General features: G+C 44.8%; 1 protein-coding gene across 1 annotated transcript in view; it reads left to right on the plus strand.

Moving 5' to 3' along the window:
* The window catches only part of NOX3 (NADPH oxidase 3), a gene marked incomplete at both ends in the record, with an annotated part of 53,724 nt that overhangs the window by 15,701 nt on the left and 14,141 nt on the right, over window positions 1-23,882 (plus strand). The window contains 4 exon segments of the mRNA XM_079779656.1: window positions 1,476-1,605; window positions 6,727-6,819; window positions 8,595-8,848; window positions 15,675-15,834. Coding sequence (XP_079635782.1) covers window positions 1,476-1,605; window positions 6,727-6,819; window positions 8,595-8,848; window positions 15,675-15,834 — 637 coding nt within the window.

Here is a 23,882-nt window from a genome sequence, read left to right on the forward strand (position 1 = left end):
GTCCAAGTACAAGAGGATTTCAATGGGCAGTGCTCCACTGAGATATTTTTTAATATCCAAATACCATTTCATAAGATGGCATTTTTAGTCATTTTAACTGAGTTGAAAGGCTTATTTTGGGATAAGGGCCTCATCTAATCTTCTCAGCTTGAAGTATTTTACAGCTACTGTTTACAGCAAAAAGTAATTTGCAAATTTCCAGTAAAGGAGGATTATTGGAATGTGTTGAAGCCCACTAATCTTCCTATTATGGGATGGCATAGATGAAGACATAACAAATTTTTAAAAATTTTAAAGACACAGCATTGGTGGACTGTCCTGAGGTTTCTTTAGATGATACAGGGAATGTTGCCTACAGCCTGAGAATGAAGGTGTTAAAATTACAGGTTCTTTCCCCCGGCTCCCATGTATTATCTCCCCTTCTTGTATCTGGGGAGATTCAGAGATAGTTTTGCTCATCTAAGTCAAAAGGGTGTTATCAAGCCTGGATGACTCCCATAAGCAGATGGGACAAAGGCCAAGAGACCAGCTCTCCAACTGCATTGCTGCTCCCTCCCCCCATCCCGCTAATGCAAGGAGGCACGTGGTGCCCACAGGCCACCCAGAACATGAGCCTTTGTGATGCTCACGTTTCACTGCCTGTGAGAAACATGTTTCTCAAAAATAAACCAATGTATTTTATTCATACTAGTAAACACTTAGGAGTTGAGCAACTGCCAGATGACCCAACCTCAATGTCTTATGCTTCACAGCCTGGGCACCCATGGGTACATCGAGGAACTTGTACCAAAGCTCCTAGTCAAAGGTCAGTCAGCACTGCCTTCGTGGCAAATACAATACGGAAGGACTACAGGCCTCCATCCAACCCTCTGTTCGCAAGGCCAGTTTCTTTTCTCGCTCTCAGGTTTGACAATCTAGTCCTAAAGATGCACTTCACACTGACCTACTTTGACCCTGTCAAACACTAAGTTTGCCAGTGGTCACCAGGGGGGAAATATTATTATTCAAGGCACTTCCTCTGACTTCTTCACCTAAAAACTTCTAGGTGCTCAGAAACAAACCAAGAAGGGTAGAAGTTAAATAAACCTGCAAAAGATTCAAATAGTACAAAGTTAGCCAATTAGCCCGAATCAGCAATCAGGATGAGATGTAACCTAATTAAATTCAACAGTCTACAAAAGGATGTGTTCAAACAATTTCCCTTCATTATAAATTCTCTAACACAGACACTTTCCATTTAACACAGGATACCACCGAGGGACACTTCTTTTCTGAAGTCTTCAAAGTTACTCAGAGCTTCTTAGGTTCCCGTTTTTAAAGGTGCTGAGGGAAATGAATGGATGAGAGCCCGTTGTGAGACAGTGGAAGTGTGATTCTAGAGCCCATTGTGGAATATATCTGTGGTGTCAAGACTGCACAAAATCAGTATAAAATGTTGGGGTTTTGTTTTGTTTTGTTTTGTTTCTAACGGCAAGTCGGATTGTTCGAGGCCAAACTCCTGAGAGCCTCTTACAACACAACGTCACCTTCTGTAGAGACCACTATGCTGAATGGCAGGCGGCTGCCCCGTGCCCCGTGCCTCAATTTTCTGGAAAGGAGCCTTCGGTAAGAATGAACCCAGGAGCCTTTAAAAATAGCTGTCTCCATAGTGAGAAGCACTAGAGCTCTTTTATGCTTGAGAAAAGAACAGCCCATGTCACCACTAGACAAAGCCAAGTCTTCATTAAGTGTGCTAATGGAGAAATCGAGTTATGGATAATTTCAAAAAGAGGTTTACTGCCAAAAGCACTCTGTCTGATTTGATATGTGTTCTACTTACATTGAAATGGGGACGTCTCATATTGTGGGAATTCATAGCACCACGAGCACAGTAATGTCTCTGGGGGAATTAGAAAGACTTCTAAATTCCAGTGTGGCTCAGGGGTTGAGCGTCAGACCATGCACCAAAAGGTCGCTGATTTGATTCCTGGTCAGGGCACATGCCCAGGTTGTGGGCTCAATCCCCAGCAGGGGGCATGCAGGAGGCAGCCAACCAATAATTCTCTCTCATCATTGATGTTTCTATCTCTCTCTCCCTTTCCCTTCCTCTCTCGCTAAAAAAATCAATAAAAACATATTTAAAAGAAGAAAGCCGTGTGGCTCTCCATCCTTTGTTCTCAGCAAGCTCAGCTCCCTGTCCCTCTACTGCATTCTGAGAATGAACAGCATCACTTCTCAAATGAACGTTATGCCACAACCAGATGAGAACATGCCCTCCTTCTAAGCTTGTCTTCCTTCTTTCTATAGCTTTCGGGATAGAAAAAATGGGGGTGTTAATGCATTTACTTTCTGTTCTAATTAAGCTCCCACAACTGAAATAATGACAATAGGAGCCGAAGAGAGACTTAATTAGAGTGGATGGTAGTGCCTGCAAGATCTCAGAAGTAAGGTTTCCTGGTGTGCTGTAATCATTTCTGTTGATGGCATAGGAAAATAGAAATAATAATCCTATTTGGTCTTCTCCGGTATCTTAGAACAACACAAACCTTGGGATGGCTGGGTGATGTGTAAAAAAAATGAAGCCCAGAGATTAAAACTAGAAGAAAACAAGTGCCCCCAACCCCCGCCGAAAAAAAAAGTCATAAAAAATGGACTCATAGTATTTAACAGAATATAAATCGTGGGATTTAGGGAATTAAGTCATCAACTTTGGAAAGATAAAACAATCGACTTTTTCTAAAATCCTCAAATACATTAAATTAAGCACTGGATTTTAAGGTGAAAACTGCTGGGAAGAATGTTTAAAACAGAGCGAACTGGAATAGATGTGCCCATAGACTGTGGTTCCTTTAATGGCCAGTATAGATTGTCTCTGTCTTAAACTCAACTATCAGTAGCCAGTACCCAGCCTGCATATTAATGGGGAACATGAATGCCTCTCTAAAATTTCCAGCTCCATCGTCTCCATAAAAAAAAAATCAATATCTCCCCACACCTCATGAATACGGACCAGAGGCTGCTGCCGGCAGCAGCAGATGCCGGCATTAATTATCATTAAGAGGGAGAACTTACCCATCTCTCTAACTCGCCCCTGCTACACCTCCTTGCACACCCAAACTCATGTTGTCACTCTTTCCTATTATTTTTAATGGATCCTAATTCAAAGCGTGTGTGGGCTGTGCAATTACCGCTTGGCTGGGTGCGCAATATTCTCTCTGATGTCTTAGAGACGCTGAATCCAGAAGGCATCCCAAGGACAAGGAGGGACTCCTGCACTTCAAGGCACCACATGCACCCTGTCTTTGCAGGACTTCATCCCCTCCTCTTGGCCTCCCTTAACTCAGTGCATTTTCATGGCGCTTTTATCAATGGAATATTTCCACTCACCCTCAGCGGTGCACTACTCCCCACGTTACATCACCTCCTAGAAACTGAACTGATCAAAGGAACCAATTATACCTTGCAGTCCCTTCTCCCCCACTTGTCTCACTGCCCCTTTTACCCTGAAATTCAAGACACCAGATTACACCCAGACATACAAGACTCCAGATTCTAGAACTATTCATGTGATCCACTGTCAAAAGATACCTGGTCTTGCTTAGCCAAAAATAAAAGCACCTTGTTGCACTGAACTATGGCATCAATCAGTAATAATAAATACCAATAATAAAGGCTGAAGCTTTTTAAATTATTAGGGAATGACAGCAACACTACAGGGAAAGTTTTAATGGCTGCAGAGTCAATTCAGCAAACTTTCTCCAAGTGGCTTTTACACATTTAGACCTGCACTTGATTCAGAGATGTGGTTCCTGCCCTGGAAATCTTATTGTTCATAAGCTCACACATAAAATAAACTCAAAGCAAAGCATGTTCTTATTTTCTGGTAGGAATGAAAAACCAGAAGTGAAAGTGAAGGAAATAAGTTTCGTTACTGCAGCTTTTAAATCAAAGTGGTTTTTATTTCTATCATAAAATACTCACTGTACAGTAACTTTCTGAGTATTTTTGGAGAAGAAAAAATAAAGCTAAGAATCCACAAAGTATGTTAGCATTTAAGAAACTTAGATACTAAACAGCCGGAGAAATGGATGCCCAAGGAGTTTTAATTTCTTACCTGTGGTCACAAAGGCATTGCCCACAAAGCCACATCAAGAAACCAGAGTTTCTAACTCTGTGGCCATGAACTTTCACCGCTATACCCTCCAGCATCCATTCTGAATCTCTCGCCTCCTCCCACCCCTCACCTTGTCAGCTCTCTGCTGCTATCTATGAGTACATGTCCCCAACCTGATATTTATCTCTGTGAATAAAGCTAAAACATATAAGATCTTGGAGATTACCCAAAGTAATCATTTCTTCCAACCCATTTTACGAAACAGAAAACCTGACCATGAAAAGGCTCAAGACTTGCCTGAAGGCATAGGGTTATGCGTGGTAACCACAACACCAGAAGCGGGGGCTTCCGATCTCCCTCTCCACCTGCCCTGGTTGCTCAGTGCCTTGGCCTCCTTGGCCTCACTCACCCTGTCTGCATTGGCCATTGCTATCAGGATAATCCTCTGAGATACCCTCTCCCTCACGCCCCAACTTCCAGCGGCTCTGGGACTAACTATCACAGTGGAACTAAATCGGGCTTTCTCCTCCTGAAGCAATTTATTTACTAGAGAAGAGATAGAGCTGAGGATTAATAGCTTACATCCTCCTTCCTGACGAGCCATACGAAGAAAACTAATCCATTCCATCTTATCAACATGGAAAAATCAGAGACCGTGCCTGATTGGACACCACCGAAATCAAGTCTGTGATGTCTAAAACTTTCCAAAATATGCATGGAACATTATTCATAAACATCCACAGAGACCATGTGAATGTCTTTGCAGACACCTCTCTAAATTTATATAGAAAGAATTGTGTTCTTGCTATTATTTCCGTCAATACCCAGACCAGTTCTCAAAGCACTTTTTGGTTCATTTGAGCATAAGCAACCGAAGGACTCGGTCCCTAGGTCCCCTTCCCATCTTTTCCTTCACTCTGCCCATCATCACGGCCTCACCGACAGCGTGGGTGGACAAAGGTTCATTCTCTCTGCTACTCTGAACATGTTGCTGAGTGCTATTGAGGCAGAAAAGAATAGGTGGGTCAAATTGCTTTGTGTAGCCTGCACAAATCAAACCTTTTTCAGGTAAACAACAGGCTCTCAGGGGAAAAGCAGAGAAGGCTGATGTAGGTGAGAAGAGGGGCCATGCAAACACGCCCAGAAATAAGAGAGAATTCACAACAACAAGAAAGATAACAGGAATAAAAATAATGCGGAAGTGCTTGTGGCCTGTCAACAGGAAAGATGGAGCAGGATAGCAGGCAAGGGACTAAAAAGTGTTGAAGACAGTAAGTCCATTGGTGATAGTTTCCTGGACATTCTCCTGTTCCTAAGGCAGTAAGTAAGTTGTGCTGGGTTTAGTGAACCAGGAAGGGAATTCAGGGAAATGGTGGAATGGGTGAAGTTATAGTCCTGGGTCTCTGTGATCTAGACCTGTCTCCCAGGCAACTCATACCCATTCTGGTTTTTAATTCTATACATGCAAAATTACACTAGATCTCCAAGAACCCTTAGGCATCCTGAAATCCAATAAATACGTTTCTAATGTTTTGTAAAACAAGTGTCAGCACCTATGTCAGTGTTGGACAGGAAGAAGTGTGATGACATGGTAAATGCTCGAGGGGGCATTGGGGTCCTAGAAAGAGCACAGCCCAGGTGGCCAGGCACATTGGGGTTCACGTCTTTACTGTGCATCTTACGGCCTCTGTGCCCTTGGACAATTTGAACTTGCTGAGCCTTCATTTCTACTTTACTTCTGTAAAATAGAGGGAGTAGCATATGTCCTGTGGGCTTGTTTGGGATAAGACCTAGGAGAAGCCTTCAAAATTTTAAAGTTCCTATTGGTTTCCTTTAAGGGAAAGAAGACACCTTATTTTGTCCCCAACCCCTGAGACAGGAATAGCCTGCTGGTCAAATGAGCACCAATAATGCAGTTTATACTCAGAAAAGGTTAACAGGGGATGGGCTTTAGTGAAAATAGAAATGATCACTGCTACAGTTCTCACTGTGACAGAGACCGGAACCGTAGGACCTGTAATAGTGAGCTGAGGCTTTTGTTCTGACTCTGTAAACGTGGATTGAAAATACTGAGAAACTAACGTCATGTTTTATTCCAGATCACATTGGCTGTGCGTGTATATGTGTGAGTGTATATGTGTGTGATGGGTGGGGGTACTTCTTCAGGCAGACCCCCCAAGTTGTGATGCATTTTGGCCCCCCAAATTACTATTTGAAATGTTTTTATTTAATTTCCCATGTCCTATGTTGGCTCAGTAATGTAGCTTTATAAGCTTTTGACTTTGGCTGAGTTTGAGAGCATTTATGACCCTATCATATGGAACATAAACATCAATCTGCTTTCTTATTTCTTTGCAAATTCAATTATTTCTGATTACATAAAGGCATCATTGATCAAGTGAGCATAAAAACCAATACAGAAGAGTTTAATCTCTTAAATAAGCTTGTAGACTTCAAGGAATAATTGAATGTTCTAGTATTTAATACAAGGAGACATCTTTGTTGTTGACAACTGGCCCAAAGTTAAAGAAAACTGTCTAAACCCCATCATGTAACATATTGATTTGGTTCAAATTGAAGGTATTTGGTTCTATTTTCATTTCCTTTTCCTCTCTCTCTCTCTCTCTCTGTAGGCTTGGAAATGGGTTTTAGGCCCTGTGGTCCTGTATGCATGTGAAAGACTAATTAGGTTCTGGCGATTTCACCAAGAAGTCGTCATTACAAAGGTATGCATGTAGCTTTATGTCGGAATAAAAGCCTGCGTGTAGATGGAAATTTTTTATTAGCCCAAGTTTTTAATTTGCCATCTTTATTGCAGAACTGTCTATAATTTAGAGGCTCATCTTCTGTGCTAATAATTGCTTGCCTCCTGCACATCCTTTCGTGTGACTAATTTAACCGAAGGCAGGGACCAGGGCTCTAGACTGGTGCACTGAATTCTGATAAAGGCTGTGGGGCAGCACACAAATTGGCTGTATTTCTCTCTATTTCAGTTTCTCTCCAGAGGGACTGAGCCTGCTTTACACTGGTCATAGCACCTTGAAGTATAATCACTTCCTTCACCACGTTGAGGCACAGATTCTGCAAACACACAAATGATATGCATGTGTGTTCAAGCCTATACTCTCATACCTACAATCACTGAACAGAAGATGGGGGAACAGTCGCTCTCAGGTTCAGAGAGGCGGGGTGCTGAGGGCCTCAAAGTAGAGAGGAAGGACATAGGATGAGCTCTGCCCTGGAGAATGAGTGGCACTTGCTCTGTGGTAGCATTTTCTAATCTTGCCAACCCTACTCATGGCTCACCAATGTCTACCTCATGCAGGAGGAAGATATGAGCAGACAGACCAGGAATACATGGTCTAGGAGACTGAAAAAGTACCAAATACTCTACCCCCAGTTTTTTAAATGTCTAAGAGGAAATTCTCTGCTAACCAAGCCTATACCACTTTGCTAATACAGTATTAATAGAATACTATATCCCTTTAACTGTCTTCATGAGAGCAGAAGCCTAGAAATTGCTCCATATTTCTGTTTTAAGCTGTTGCTACATTGCTATTTTCAAGCTAAGCACCAAAGCCTATGAGGCTGTATCAAATGCTAGACAGTAAACGTCTAGAAATCTACTAAAGCTGTTACTGGGGAGACAATTTTGCGGCAGAATCAGAACGGATATCAGTAGGGAGAAGAGAAACAGAACTAGTGATTAAAATGCGGTGAAATTCTCGTATGTGTGGAAAAATATTGTCACAGAATCTGGACACGAGATTTTGTTCCCTTATAACTCTTGCCACAATAAAAAACCTGGGACCTGGAGAGATTTTTCAGAAAACCGATGGGAATCTAAAAAACGGGAAATTAGTTCCTTGCCTCTGATAAGCAGCAGGCTATAAAGTTCTTATAACAGTGATAAGAGCTTTGCATGATGCTTCCTCTACTAAAACTCAGAGCGCAGGAAGGAGATAGATGACACGTGACTCAAACAAAAGGAAACCTTTCAGAGTGAGTTTGAAGAGGGTTTCCCACTTACAAGGAAGAAATACCAGGGCTAATTCACAAAGGATTGAGAAGCGATTCAGATCCTTTAAAACAGGACCTACATTTTTAAAACGTGGAGATAATTCTGTGACTATTTTAATAACTTGAAGCATAGTGATGTGCAATACGTGATGTGCTAGTGTATATTCTCTTGGGTCCGGTTAACTATGCTAAGAAAGCTTGGCCATCTCAGACATAAAGCCATGTGCCAGACACCACGTTGCACCTGTGTGCAGCTACCCAAGTTTCAGACATCACTGTGACGGAATTGAACTCCAATCTCACTGCATTTGCCAACCAAGACGTAAACATGATGTCAGAGATGCTTGGAGGCTCATTACAAATGCTATATGTAAACTATACTTCAAAAAAAAATTAAAATGTAAAAACCTTTGATGTGATGAAGGTTATTTTCTTATTACTTGGCTTGGGTAGAAAGACCAACTCTCTTGTTCTACTTTAGGTGGTAAGCCATCCGTCGGGGGTCCTGGAACTTCACATGAAAAAGCGTCACTTCCACATGGCACCCGGGCAGTACGTCTTGATACAGTGCCCGTCCATATCCTGGCTGGAGTGGCACCCCTTCACCCTCACCTCCGCGCCCCAGGAGGACTTCTTCAGTGTGCACATCCGGGCAGCGGGAGACTGGACCGGAGCTCTGTGTCGGGCCTTTGGAGCTGAGGGCCAGGCCCTGAAGGAGCCCTGGAGCCTGCCAAGGTTGGATCCCATCCCCTTTTTGTGTGTCGGGTGGAATATTTTTTAAAGTAAGGTACGTATTTTAGTGCATCAACATGCTACCAAATTTAGCAATATTTTTATTGCTAAATTTAATATCTACATGGTAAGTTCAAGTCCATTTATTAAATTTGAGAATCTATATAAACACTACAATCATGAAGTTCTGGGGGAGTCATGAGTATGGATTTCCAACTGCACAGGGGCCAGTGCCTCTAACCCCACGTTGATCAAGGGTCAGCTGTAATTTAGAAGATTTCTGATAGAAGCAAATACGTTTCTTTTAAAAATAAAAATGTTCAACAAAGGCAGGTGGTGATTCAGGAAGAAGGAGAATTTTGCTTTCCCAGCCCCAAACCATCACGTGGTGGATTATCTGCAGCCTGTGATGAGTAAGACAGCCCTGTGAACTTTCTGCTGTTAGGCGGAGGTCTTTATATTTGTGAAGTTTGGTCTTCCTAAGAAGCATGCTTCGTGGTCAGAACTGATCCGCAGGCTCCAGACACTGGGGAAAACGCTAACAATCCCAGATCGAGGCTCATAAAATGACACCATGACCTGACAGTCCAGGAAGTTAATGACACCATGACCTGACAGTCCAGCCCTTCCTCCAGGACCTCCGGAGGTCTAATGCAAGCAAATGATTTCATTTTGCTACAAGGAAGATGTGCAAAAGGCAGGTCTGAGAAGGCTGTAGAATAGTGCCATCTGGATTAGTCTCCCAGGGTTGTTGTAATGAAGGACCACAAACTGGGTGGCTTAAAACAACAGAAATATCATTCTCTCACAGGTCTAGAGACGACAGTCCAACATCCAGGTGTCTGCAGGGCCATCCTCCCTCCGAAACTGTGGAGGAGAAGCCTTCCTTATGTCTTCCTAGCCTCGGGGGGTTGACCAGCACTCCTTGTTTCCCTGGCCGCCCGCTGCAGCGTTCCCTCTCTGCCTCTGTTGTCACACAGTGTTCTTCCCTCTTGTGACTACATCTCTGTGTTCCTGAAACCTCTACTTATACACACACCAGTCACTGGAATAAGGGCCCACCCGACTGTCTGGCCTCATCTTCACTTGATTAATTGCAGCTAAAGCAACCCTATTTCCAAATAAGGTCACATATCACCTGGGGGAGATGATGCAATCCAGAACATGACAGAAGCCCCATGTAAATTACCACTCCTTGGCTCCTTTTAGAAAACAATGGCTTAATGTTGATTCCTACTCTTACTGCAGGATTACCTGATAAGCACACAAAGCCTGTGTGTAGGGCCCCAGATAAACAGGGACACACACACACACACACACACACACACACACACACAATGTTGAGAAAAACATTTTTGAAAAAATTGATATTTCAAAAGAAGCATCAAGATACTCTTTCTTCTGCCATCCTCGGAGGGTACCAGGGACCACCAAGCAGTGGCCGCTGGCATAAGAAATTGGGTGGTGAACACTGTAAAGACACACCCAGAATGGAACGTTCTGGGAGCCAGATGTTGTCTGTTCTCTTCTGAATGGCCAGCACCTAGAACAGTTTCTGGCACATGGTGGGTGCAGAGTAAATATCTGATAAGGGAATAAATGAGCCCCTGGACTCAAAATGGGTGCTTTAACTCATTTAACTTAACAAGTATTTACAGGTGGCACAGCAGGCACTGGGATGAATTTGAGGCACAGAATCTGATCAGTGTGTTGTACCCTTCCCCCCTCCCGTGGGACACTGAGCTATAACTGCGTAGCACTGGACTTGGCTGTGTTTAACGGGTAGGAAAAGCCACAAGCTTTCCTTCCAAACATTAGCACTAAGGAGTGGTATGACGCCAAACCAGACCAGAGCTCCAGTCATATGGTAACACCTGACGCTTCCATGAAGACCTTTTGTTTTATCATGGAAATGAAGCCATGTAACAGGATTCTAAGATTCAGAATGCAATATAAATGCTTAATAGGGATAAAAGCAGGCGAGCGGGCACACACACACACACACACACACACAGGTCCCTCAGCAAGATCCATACCTTCATCCTATTTGCTAGCCTGGTCTCTGCTTTGGGCATACAGTTATTCAGTCTCTTCACCAAACTTTCCCTTCACAGACCAGCTAGCACTGCAGCCAATCCCCCAACAATGACTCTGAACGTGCTTCTCAGAGGTCCCTATGCTTTCTATCACCTCAGGGCCTGACAGGATCTCCCCACCACACACCCCCCCCAGGGCCCCAGGCTCCTGGGCTCCACCTCCTGCTCCCTGGGGGCATCAGCCCTTCTTTTCCCTCACACAGCAAGCACACTCTCCCCACCTGGCCGCTGCCTCTCCTCCACCTGGGACACTCTTGCTTGGATCTGTGCTTCCTGCTTCCCTCAAGTCTCTGCTCAAATGGCTCCTAGTGAATCCTTTCTTTCCCTCCTTGTGCCCAGCTGACGCTTGGGGTCACTTTGCTCGTGACCACCACCTGACACACTAAATACCTACTTGTTGTTCTTGGTGTTTTGTTTGTTTGTTTGTGGTTTTTATTAATCCTCACCCAAGGATGTTTTTCCATTGATTTTTAGAGAGAGTGGAAGAGAGAGGGAAAGACAAAGAGAAATATCGATGTGAGAGAAACACATCGACTGGTTGCCTCCTGCACAAGTCCTGACCAGGGTCCGGTCCGGGGAGGAGCCTGCAACCCAGGTATGTGCCCTTGACCTGAATCGAACCTGGGATTCTTTTGTCTGCAGGCCAGCGCTCTATCCACTGAGCCACACCAGCTAGGACAGCACCTGCTTGTTCACATCTCCCTCCCCACACTAGAATGGAAGTTCTGTGAGTAAAGGCACCATATCTGTTTGGCTCACTTTGGCGCCCACAGGGCTAGAAAAGGCCCTCACTCTCAGTTGCATCAATAAATATGTAGGAATAAATAAAAACGAGTCGTCGTAAACAGTGCAGCTTCCCTTTATTTGTTCAATTCTTTTGAACAAATATGTGTGTGCCAGCACAAGTACTAGCAGTAAAACCAAAAAAAAAAACACTAGAATTTGTTTATATCTTAACCCAGGAAGTACCAGCATTTTATTGGGGCTCCTTAAATGACTTTATCTCTCAAAGGTGTTTTGAGTGAAATTAAACACTTGGGGGAAAGAACCGTAGGTTTTCACTGGTTTTGGATCCAGAAAGGATTTCGTCCAGCCCCAGGGACTCAGTGACCGAGGAGCCCAGAGGAGAAGCAAACCGAGGCAAAGAGCAGGGCCCAGAGCCTTACTCTGAGCCCAGGAGAAAGGGGGAGCGAGTGAGCTCCTTTAGAAGACTTTCGCTCCTACAGTAAAATGGAAGACTTTTCTCAGAGTAGATTCTAGAGTTTTCTGCAGTTTGACCTGCCTCCCGGAGCCAGGGCTCCAGCCTCAGACAGCCTGGGTTCAAAGCCCAACTGTGTGTGTGGTCCTGAACCGCCGAGCCTCAGTCTCCCCATGAAGATGATAGCAGCACCTGAGACTTTGTTTAGGATTAAATGGGACAGTCCACATAAACCCTCAGCATCATGCATAATAAAAAAAAGTTAGCTATGAGTGGAAGGCACGGGAGGGTGGGTGGGTGGGAAGTAATCAACCAAAGATCTTTTTTTTTTAATATATTTTATTGATTTTTTACAGAGAGGAAGGGAGAGGGATAGAGAGTTAGAAACATCCCTGAGAGAGAAACATTGATCAGCTGCCTCCTGCACACCTGCTACTGGGGATGTGCCTGCAACCAAGGTACATGCCCTTGACCAGAATCAAACCTGGGACCCTTCAGTCCGCAGGCCAACACTCTATCCACTGAGCCAAACCAGTCAGGGCTCAACCAAAGATCTTGAATGCATATATTCATAACCCATGGACACAGACAATAAGGTGGTGAAGGCCTGGGGGAAGGGGTGGGGGCGGGCTGGAAGGGGTTAATGGGGAAAAAAGGGGACATATTAATACTTTCAACAATAAAGATTTTGTTTAAAGTTAGCTATTATTATTAGCAAAATAAGAAAGGTCACTTACCAGGGAGGTGACAGCAAAGGAGTGATTAGATAAGGAGAAGCACAGGGATGAATAAACGTCTCGGGTTCAAAGAGACAAGACGAGCCCAGCCGGCATGGCTCAGCGGTTGAAGGTCCACCTATGAACCAGGAGGTCAAGGTTCAATTCCGGGTCAGGGCACATGCCCAGATTGCAGGCTCAATCCGCAGTGTGGGACGTGCAGGAGGCAGCCAATCAATGATTCTCTCTCATCATTGATGTTAATCTCTCTCTTTCCGTCTCCCTTCCTCTCTGAAATCAATAAAAAGATACATTTTTAAAAATAAATTGGGAGAAAAAAAAAAAAAAGAGGCGAGACTAGAGGTTGATGAGGTGAGTGGGGGAAGCTGCCGGCCATAAGCAACGGGGAACAGCCTGTGTGGGTAGTACTGGAAAGGCAAACTGCCTTCTGTGCTGCTTTGTTAGAAATTCTCTGTATCCCCATCAAAGAGGAAGCCGCTGAGCGAACTTGATAAACAGGAATTTGGGCAAAGGAAGCCATCTCAGGATCATGAGAGGTCTTGAGAAATGAAGACATTTTGGTCCAAAAAGAATAATTAAAGTGTCATGATCGCTACCGGCAAGTATTTAAAGGCCTGAGGCGCAGGACAGAGAAAAGACCTGATGTGTGTGTCTCAAGAAGACAGGAGGGGCGCGTAGTCAGAAGATACTTCCGTGAGACGTGGGAGAAAACTCTCTCCTTAGAGCTGCCCCTGAATGGAGCCAGGTGCCCTGCAATTTACTATCAGAAAATGTCAGCGGTCAGGGAGGTGGAAGGAGGGACTCCTATATTAGCAGGGAAGCGGGGCTGAATATTGTTGCCTGCCGCTTCTGGCTTAGGTTCTCAAGTCTAATTATGCAGAAATTTGTGTATTATCTATTTCTATGGATTATAGGACACAATTCTTCTCTGGATTTCATTGTTATCTTTTCAAATCAGTGTCATATAAACCCCAAATATGACTAATTATAAAAACAATTACCAACAGGACATGTTAATCCATGGACGGTTTCCCCTTTTCTCTCCCAATGCCCCTTCTCTAATTATTTATGAAATAATCTGCAGTGGGCTGAGATACTAACGCTTTCTGGTTAGTGACCTTTTATTTTTATTCTTCCATTTCCATATATCCATATGTAATAAAGCCTTATTAATTAAGATTAACGTGGGGAGACTTCATTTGAATTATTAGGAGGTCTGGCAGGTGGAATATTTTAAAATAAACTCAATTGAACTTTCAGGGCACATCCTAAGCCCAGTGGGCCAAACTGGGGTGTCTTCAACAGACACCCCTTAGGGGGTGGTGATGAATAGCTTAGAACCCTTTTAATTAGCATATCTCTGTTCATATGTAAATGTGGGCTTTCAGAATAGTTGACTTTTTTAACACATTCTGCTGACGGAAGTCTTTTAAGCATTCCCTTTACGATTTACTCAGTAAACTGTTAGTGAACAACTGCGTGCTGGTGTGAGGCGCTGGGAGGCAGCAGCAAGCAAAGGCTGCACGCACACCCCCAAAACAGGTGTGAAATTGCAATTGTGACGAGGGCTGCTGAGGAGGGGACGTGGCACTATATAAAGAGGGATTCAACTAGTCTAAGGGGCCCAGGAACCTTCCCCAGGGTAGTGACGATTGGGATACGACCTCCTGAAAGGGCAGCCATTAACCCAGTCAGGGGAGAAGGTGGGGCAGAGTGTTCCAGGTGATTACTTGGAATATGATGTGCAAAGGGCCTGTGGCACAACGGGGTACTGTTTATTTTTAGGAGATGACAGAACAGCCAGCGTGGAGAACTGGTTGTGAGAACTGGAGTGGATGCCCTAACCAGTTTGGCTCAGTGGATAGAGTGTCAGCCTGTGGACTGAAGGGTCCCAGGTTCGATTCCGGTCAAGGGCGTGTACCTGGGTTGTGGGCACATCCCCAGTAGAAGGTGTGCAGGAGGCAGCTGATGGAAGTTTCTCTCTCATAGATGTTTCTAACTATCCCTCTCCCTTCCTCTCTGTAAAAAAATCAATAAAATATATTTTTAAAAAAACAACTGGAGTGGAATCCAGGGGCCAGTCCAGTGAGGACCATGTTAAAGACAATTATATTTATGCCGTGAATATGCCTTCTCCTTAACAAGACAAGTTTGCTAAGCAAGGACACACCAGCGCCACCCTCGCCTAATCGTTACAGATTTTGAGTTTGCACAATCTAAAATAACGGGTTTTAGAAATTGCACGTTAACTGACAAATGACCTCCAAATGTTTTTGCTGATTTCACACAAATGGCTTCCGTGAGGCTAAAATTTACATAACTAGGTGGTACGAAGGTGTGAGACCGAATAAGTAAAAACAGGGGAGGGAAAGATGTTAACGAAAGAGCAGATAGCCTTGGAAACCAGCCGGAGGCCCCGATTTGTTGCTCTGGTGGCAGCCAGGAGAACAGAAGGAAGGAATAGAAGCATCATGAATGGGCTTCATGGTGCCTGGAGCCCAAACAAGCTTCTAAGACCTGGAAGAAGAGCGCCCGCCTGGTGGAAGAGGCCTGAGCTCCAACCCGGGAGTCGGGGCATTGCCCCTCCATGAAGGACACCTGGGCCGGCGGTCTGTCCCCCTCCGCCCCCCTCCCAGGAGGCAGGCCCCCTAGGCTCATGCTGAGCCCCAGCTCCAACGGGGCGCCTGCAGCACGGAGCCAGCTCCCTGCACACCCGCAGGCACAGCGCCTGGGAGGCGCTGGTTGTGGGGGGCGCCCTGAGCGCAGGGCTCTGACCCCGCGGGGCGCTCTGCTTGCAGGCTGGCCGTGGACGGGCCCTTCGGGGCCGCGCTGACCGACGTGTTCCACTACCCGGTGAGCGTGTGCATCGCGGCGGGCATCGGGGTCACCCCGTTCGCCGCGGTGCTGAAGTCTCTGTGGTACAGATGCTGTGAGCCGCAGCCCCCTCAGCTGAGCAAGGTAGGAGGGAAATCAGGGGCTCGCCCTGCCGCGGATTAAAAGGCTCCCCGTCCCTGCTATCTATCATCGGCCGATTCTTGGGGAGGATTTTAATTAACTCTGAGGGATACACTCAAGGATCCTTCACTGTACTTATGTTCTTAAAAACCCCCATTTAGGATTGCATTTATGAGAAGGGTTCCGTCTAATCTGGTTAGAGATGACAAGACATAAATTTTATTGCTTCATTGCCATTGCAGGACATGTAATTGCTCATGTCAGTCAAGTGCGGCCCGGGCTGCAGATGGCTGTGTGACTGGCCGCGGGGAGTGGCATTAACAGGCTGCCTGCCCTGGTCTCTTCAGCTTGATCCTTGACGCCAGTTGCAAGTGTACAATTCGGTATCTTCCTCTCATGGACTCGGGGTCTTACCCAGGAGCGAACGGGCCCTCCTTGGGTTCACCGGCTTGCTCACTTGGTGTCATGCATCCCCAAACCGCCCTTTCGCCGCTTCTTGTGTGTGCTCTGGCGAGGTGCTCATGGCACCTTCCTTTCCCTGTGCTGTCCGGGGACTCTGTCCCCTGAGGAGCCCTCCTAGGACCAGCCGCAGACCCCAGCGCGGCGGAGAGAGGGAGCCCGGCTCAGACAGAGTGGTGGCAGCTAGCAGGAGCCAGGGGGTCAGGTGGGCCCGGCTCTGGTCCTGATTCTGCGACCTCTTGTCTGGTTGGCACTGGGGCTGCCGTTTCCTCATCCATCAAAGCCAGAGGTTTGGGGAGATCAGCATGGCTCAGTGAGAGTTCTGCGGAGCATCAGTCAGAGGCTATGGCCCCGTAAAGAACTCCACAAATGCTAGTGCAGGTCGCACCCTAGCAGAGTCACAGCATCCGTTAGCCGATTGACTACGTTCTGTAGGGAAGAACTCATTCAGCTTGCTTCCCCACCTGCCCCACGCTTGTTCAGCCATGGGAGCTTTCTTCACCTCACATTTATTAGGGAATATCACTTATTAATAAGGCAACGCCAGGCCGGGAGATCACTACAGCTGGGGCCTCCAGTTAAGAAGTAAGAGTAAAATGAGCTCTCATTTCAGGAACTTCCAAGTGACAGGTGCCTGCACACCTTTTCCCATTTGATCATTATAATCTTCCCAACAACCTTAGAACGTAGATAACAAAAGACCTGTTTCTCCGATAAGGAACCTGAAGCATAGCAAGGCAGAGGGACTTTCCTGAAAACACATGGATACCAAGGGCAGGTTCAGGATGCAAACTCAGGTCCATCTGGCGCTTCCCACGGCATAACCAGCACATGGTGGGCAAGCCTCCCGCCATGGCAGGGCGGGCAGACTGTGGGGCTCCTGGTCAGAGACTCCAGCTCAGCCGGGTTCCACTCTCACTAGAAGCATCACCTTGAGTGAGTCAGCGCCGCTCTTTAAGCTGGATTTCCTGATCCATTTACTGGAGAAACAAGAGTCCAGGCCCAACCGGGGCGTAAGCACAGAGCGCTGGTGAATATCAGAACGTGATTTTGAATCCAGGTCCTTCTTGTGCGAACGCCCATCTTCTTTCCTCTACGCAATGAATTTAATAAAGTGTCTTAGTCTGTTGGGGCTGCTAGCACAAAGTACCATCACTGAGTGGCTATAACCAACAGGCACTTACTTCTCTAGTTCTAGATGCTGGGCAGTCCAGGGTCAATGCGCTGGCTCACCTGGTGTCTGACAAGAGCCTGCGGGCTTCCTGGTCTATAGATAGCCGTCTTCTGGCCAGAATTGTCCTTATCCATGGCAGAAGGACACGGGTAGCTCTTTGGGGTCTTTTCTTTTAATCAGTAGCAGTCACATTTATTGGTTTGCCATTTGCAACTCAATGAGGGAAAAAAAAGATATAGACATCTAGATTTATTATAAGGGCACTAATCCCATTCACGAGGGCTCCACCTATATGACCTAATTATCTCCCAAAGACACCCCCTACTCCAAACACCATCATGTTTAGGATTGGTTCCAACATATAAATTCTGAGTGGACACAAACATTCAGTCTATGGTACAAAGCAAGCAAAACAGCTGCTGTTTTAAAACATATATTTATTGATTTCAGAGAGGAAGGGAGAGGAAAAGCAAGACAGAAACATCAATGATGAGAGAGAATCACTGATCTGCTGCCTCCTGCACGGCCCTTGCCTGGAATCGAACCTGGGACCCTTCAGTCGGCAGGCCAGCACTCTATCCACTGAGCCAAACCAGCCAGGCATAGCTATTGTTTTACATATTTGGATCCCACCGCAATGCTTTGTTAGGGTTGATGATAATTTTCAGTCCTCCTAATCTTTTTCTTTCCTCTTGCTGTCTACCAGGTAAAACCCCCTTAGAGACATGTCTCCTTGCTTCATGGTTTTCATTACACTAAAACTTACATTTCATTCACTTATTCACTCAATGAATATTTATTTATTTATTTAGCACCTAGTATATGCCAGGCCCTCTCATACTGATGTGAAAAGCCCATAATTCTTCTCACACCAGACTTACAATACCTCACCCTTCTCTTAACATCTACCTCTTGACCTCCTGCATGTTCAGGCAATATCTTATTTCCCCTAGCTTCTTTAGTTATTACACACACACACACACACACACACACACACACACACACACACACTATAAATTTTGAATAAATCAATGAGTGAATAAATGTCTATGTGCCCAAAAGAATAAACAAATGGCTTTTGTGCAAGTCTCTATAAGAGTCTAGGTTACTAAGGTTAATTCACTTTTTTTTATTTAACCAGAAAGACTGTTTGTTCAGTAATTTTATAATAAAGATAATGCATGCAATTATTTTACTACAAATAGAGTGGAATAAATCTTACAAAAACCCACAAAATCTTAAAGTCCATATAGGAAACCTCAAAATCTTAATACTGCCTCCTCTCTCAGCATTCCATTGTTATTCCTGGGTGCTGTTATGGGGTGTCTCAAGGCTGTTTCAATGGGAGGGTTAGGCAGTTAACACAAAACTATAAAACAGGGACATTGGTCTTTATCCCAAACACAGAAATTGAAAAGAAAAATACAGTATTTTATATAACATAAAAACTGGGGGTAATATTGAGTCAAAGTTGGGTAAAACTGCCCTAACCGGTTTGGCTCAGTGGATAGAGCATCAGCCTGCGGACTCAAGGGTCCCAGGTTCGATTCTGGTCAAGGGCATGTACCTTGGTTGTGGGCACATACCCAGTAGGGAGTGTGCATCGATGTTTCTAACTCTCTATCCCTCTCCCTTCCTCTCTGTAAAAAATCAATAAAATATATATTTTTTAAAAGAATAAAGAAAAAAATTGGGTGAAACTAAAGGTAGGAATAATGACATATGGGAGCTAAAAGCATAGAATCACAAACAACTTGAGGGTCTTAACCTCCTAGCTCTGCACATGACTACAAAAGTCAGCATCTGTACTTGGAGTGGAAGTGATTTGTCCAAAGGCACCCAGCTGACTAGCCACTGAGTCAGGGTGGGAGAGCATGTGTTTCTGATTCCTACGTCATGAAAGTGAGATTCCATGCTATTGAAAGTTTAGGCCGAAAATTACACTAAAGATCCACTTCCTTCGCATCTTCATGCATGAGAAACAGTTTAAGACGTTTCTCTGGTTGTTTTTTAATTTATCTTTATTGTTGGAAGTATTACAGATGTCCCCTTTTTTTCTTCATTGACCCCCTCCACCCAGCTCCTGCCCTCTCCGTAGGCCTTCCCTGCTCTATTGTCTGTTATGAGAAGTTTCCCTGTTTTAAAGCAAGTTCATGTGTGTGTGAGTTCGGCTATCACTAGGCTTGTAACTAATATTTGTCAGGGCCTCCCACATGCTTCTGAGATATAAATACCACTTCTTCCAACTACCCTGTCAGCATCTATAGAGTTTTCTAAAGTGCAGCAGAGCAGTATATGTTTATCTAGCAGCATCTTCACAATTATAGATCTGGGCTCTCGTTTTCAGATTGTTCTCTTCTGTGACAGGAAAGAGGAAAAACAGCACTGGGGTTCAGAGCTGGAATTTTAAACCTAAACGGTTAACTGGAGTGGATTTTTCCTCCCCTGGTAAAGTAGCAGTCGGCACAAAGGCATACATTTTTTTGGTAAAAAGCCTCATGGTGCAAGTCTAAAATTTTAAGCAAATTGCACCAAACTTTTCTCTGTTGTGTCCACTGCAAACCATTTTTCTTCACCCTTTTCCTCTTCCACGTTATTCTAGTCCATGTCTAAGGAAAATGCAGAATAGCCAACCGGACACCTGCTGCTTCTGTCCAGTCATGTGTAGCACTTCCCATTTGAAGTTAAAAATTTCTTCCTCACAGTCGCTTATTTTTTAGTCGGGGGCGGGGGGTGGAGAGAAATGGAGAGAAGTGGTTTGGAGGAGACTTCCCAAGAAAGCAGAAGAACAATCCTATATAATAAAAGGATAATATGCAAATCGAACGGCAGAACAACCGGTCGCTATGACGCACACTGACCACCAAGGGGCAGATGCTCAGTGCAGGAGCTGCCCCCTGGTGGTCAGTGACCATTTTTCTTCACCCATTGGTGAAGTGACCACCAGGGGGCGGCTCCTGCACTGAGCATCTGCCCCTTGGTGGTCAGTGTGCGTCATAGCGACCGGTTGTTCTGCCGTTCGATTTGCATATTATCCTTTTATTATATAGGATTGTTATATAGGGAGGTGTGTCGCTCCCTATATAACATATAGGATTGTTATATAGGGAGGTGTGTCGCTCCCTATATATTATATAGGGAGGTGTGTCGCTCAGCCAGAAGCTGGGCTCATGGCTGGCGAGCGCAGCAGCAGTGGCGGGAATCTCTTCCGCCTCCCCGGCAGTGCTACGGATGTCCCACTGACGGCTTAAGCCCTCTCAGGGAGTGGGCCTAAGCTGTCAGTGGGACATGGGCTGAGGGACGCCCCCCCCCCCCACCGTGCACGAATTTTGTGCACCAGGCCTCTAATAAGTATAATAATGATGGCTTGCAGTGAAGAAAATTCAGGAACAGTGTAATATATGAAAGGAATACTTTGAACCCAGAAGTAAAAACCAACCTTCACTTAGCAGAAGGCAGACTAGAGCAAAGGCTCCTTTGAGATGAGGGAAGGGGTACGATTGGTGGAGGAGTCTCTGATGCAACATGGAGGAAGCTGGGTGCTGAGGCGTATAAATGCCCCATCGCCATGGACGCCCTCCAGCTCCTGCCTAACGGACATGATTAATTCTACATCACACTCAATTTGTGAAAAGCGCTTGAAAAAAATTAGGACAGTTTGCTTGTGCAAACTGTCAAAATGATGAATGAAACAGGTGTGTGCGCGTGGGGAGGGCGTGGGAAGATTGCTGACATAAATATATTGGCTTCCACATTGTAGTTCGCCCCGATGTCACAGCCGTGTAGGCAGAACTGAGAGGAACCAGAAGAGTGGTTCATTTTCTTAACTGCATACGAAGTCCTCAGACTATAATAGAATAGGTTATAGAAAAACCGAGGTAATCTAATTTCTTCATAAATGGTCTTCCTTCATCAGCTCGAGAATATACAACTGTGCTAATGGGTATTTATAGTGTGTCCCATGCAAAATGGCCTTTGGGTTCTTAACCTAATATAATAAACAGATAATTCAAATAAAAAGACAGCATGGGCCAGTGGGAACAAGACAAAGAGGCCAAGAATGGCAAAAATCCATACTCCACTTAAATATATTAATGGAACAAAGGAAGGCCTGCTCCCTTTTCTAATGAATGAAAAATGCATTTAATTGAATCTGTTCAGTTTGAGAAATCATTTACTTTCACTTTCCCTCACACTGGAGCTGTGGCTACTCCTGGAATGGATCATGTCTCCTGAACACGTGGAGGGTTGTAATGTCTGCACGGGGAGCATGAGGCCACATTTGCCTCTCCAGAGACACGCATTCTTCTCATCTTTCACCAGATGGAATCCAAAGACTTCAGTCTTTCATCAGACCCCACCGTTGCCTTATGGGGAGGTGACCAGAATTAATATTTCTAATATCTTGGTTTATTAACCATACAAGACTACAGTGGCCTTGTAAAAAATTCCAATAAAATACTCAAATAGTCAAGAATCTTCCTTTATTCGTCTTCCTCTCCAAACTAACCAGCACCAACACCTTGCTCTCCAGGGGTGCACCACTACCCATTAAGTGCATCTTATTCCGTTCCTTTTCCATTCATTTGCATGAACATACTCATCGATGCACATATGCAGGGTGTGGTTTTATTTTTGCAGGGCAGGGAGTGAGAGAGAGTGAGAGGTGTGCCCTTTGTTTTATTTTTGTTTTCATCCTAACATGGCTTGGAGCACATTTAATGTCAATACCTGCTGATTGACTTTATTTTATTTAATGCCTTCACAGTATTCTGCAGTAAGGGTATCTCACAATTTTGTCACCGTTCTATTATTAATGACATTTTGGTTATCCAACAATTATTAACTCTAAGTGGAACAGAACAAGGCACAATCAAGGTCAGTCCTTGGTCACGGGGCAAACCAGCAGGATAGCCATGAAATAGTTAACATTAAGGATAATGGCTTTAGAAAAAAGTCTTAAGGACTAAACATGATTGATAAATTGTGGTCTCAGTCTTATAATTGCCAACCAGAAAAACAATTTTATAAATATATTTCTTTAAAACTGGACATGGAAACTGCATTAAGGAAGCTTCTCAATAAGATGAAACAGTTGCTTCAAAATTTGCTATTGTGTTCATCCAGGATGACCTTGGCAACAACAACAACAAGGAAATTAAGACCAGGACAATAATAGCGACCATTTGTTAAGTACAGTCTTTATCTTTTCAGAGAGAAAAGTTTTCTCTTTGGAAAATGGTCATGATTCCCTCAATGAAAAGTCTCCATCGCCCTGTGGTTTGACGCGTCTGTCAGTTCTGTTATTTCAGACAGTGTGACTTAGTTAGCTCAGGCTGCTGTACCCAAAATGCCATAGACTGGCGGACATAAACAACAAACATTTATCTCTCACGGTGTTGGAGGTTGGAAGTCCAAGATCATGGCACCAGTATGACTGGGTTCTAGTGAGAATCTCTTCCTTGATTGAAGATGGTCACCTTCCCCTGTGCCCTCATATAAGAGAAAGTGCTCTTAGCACTTCTTCTTCTTAGAAGGACACTAATCCCATTACTGGAGGCTCCACCCTCATGACCTCACCTAAACATAACCACTTCTCAAAGGCTCACCTCCAGATACCATCCCATTGGGTTTCAACATATGAATTTGAGAGGGACACCAACATTCAGTCCACAACAATGGGGAACAAAGAGTGCTGCCCAGGAGAAGGCAAAGCCACATTACAACTCCATGGTGGGTGGAGGCATTGACCAAGGTCAAGGGCAACTCTGGCACCTATGGAACTCCTCCGTGTGGTTTCAGCTCACATGGAGGACAGGAATGATTCCTGTCTGAAAGGAAAGCTAAGATGGCAAGATGGGGCATTTTTCCAGTAAGAATGATTGGGACTGGATTTGAAATTGACAGGTTTAAAAAAACGTTTTGGTTTGTTATTCCTATATGAATGTCTTTTAAGCATGTTCCTTAAAGAGTGGAATAACAGAAAATGAAGTTTGTTCTATACCAGCTGTCAACATTAATGTTCTTAGATGAAGCAACATTCAGAGGGCAGAAGGGGCTGGGGAGGTGCATAGGTGAGAATGGCATTGAATTCAGCAGTTTTTCTATTTCCATGGGGAGCAAAACAAGTTAAAGGGAGGGTTAAGGTTTGCAAAGAATAATTTAGATTGGGCATTGCAGAGTGAAAAGAAAGAAGAAAGTGGTATCATCACAGAGAGTATAAAGTCAGCCTCCTGCCTCCATCCTCTCATCCTTGTCCCCACCCCGACTCCCACCCCCACCCTACACCCACAGCTCTGTCTATTCTCAACTCAGCCGGAGTGATCCTGCCCTCCTGGACCTTCCTCAGATCACGGCGCTGCCTGCTGGACACTGGCACCTGCTGTGCCCTCCCATCTCACTCCAGCCATCCCGTCCT

This window comes from Cnephaeus nilssonii (genome assembly GCF_951640355.1).
Source record: "Cnephaeus nilssonii genome assembly, chromosome: 9".
Lineage (NCBI taxonomy): Eukaryota > Metazoa > Chordata > Mammalia > Chiroptera > Vespertilionidae > Cnephaeus > Cnephaeus nilssonii.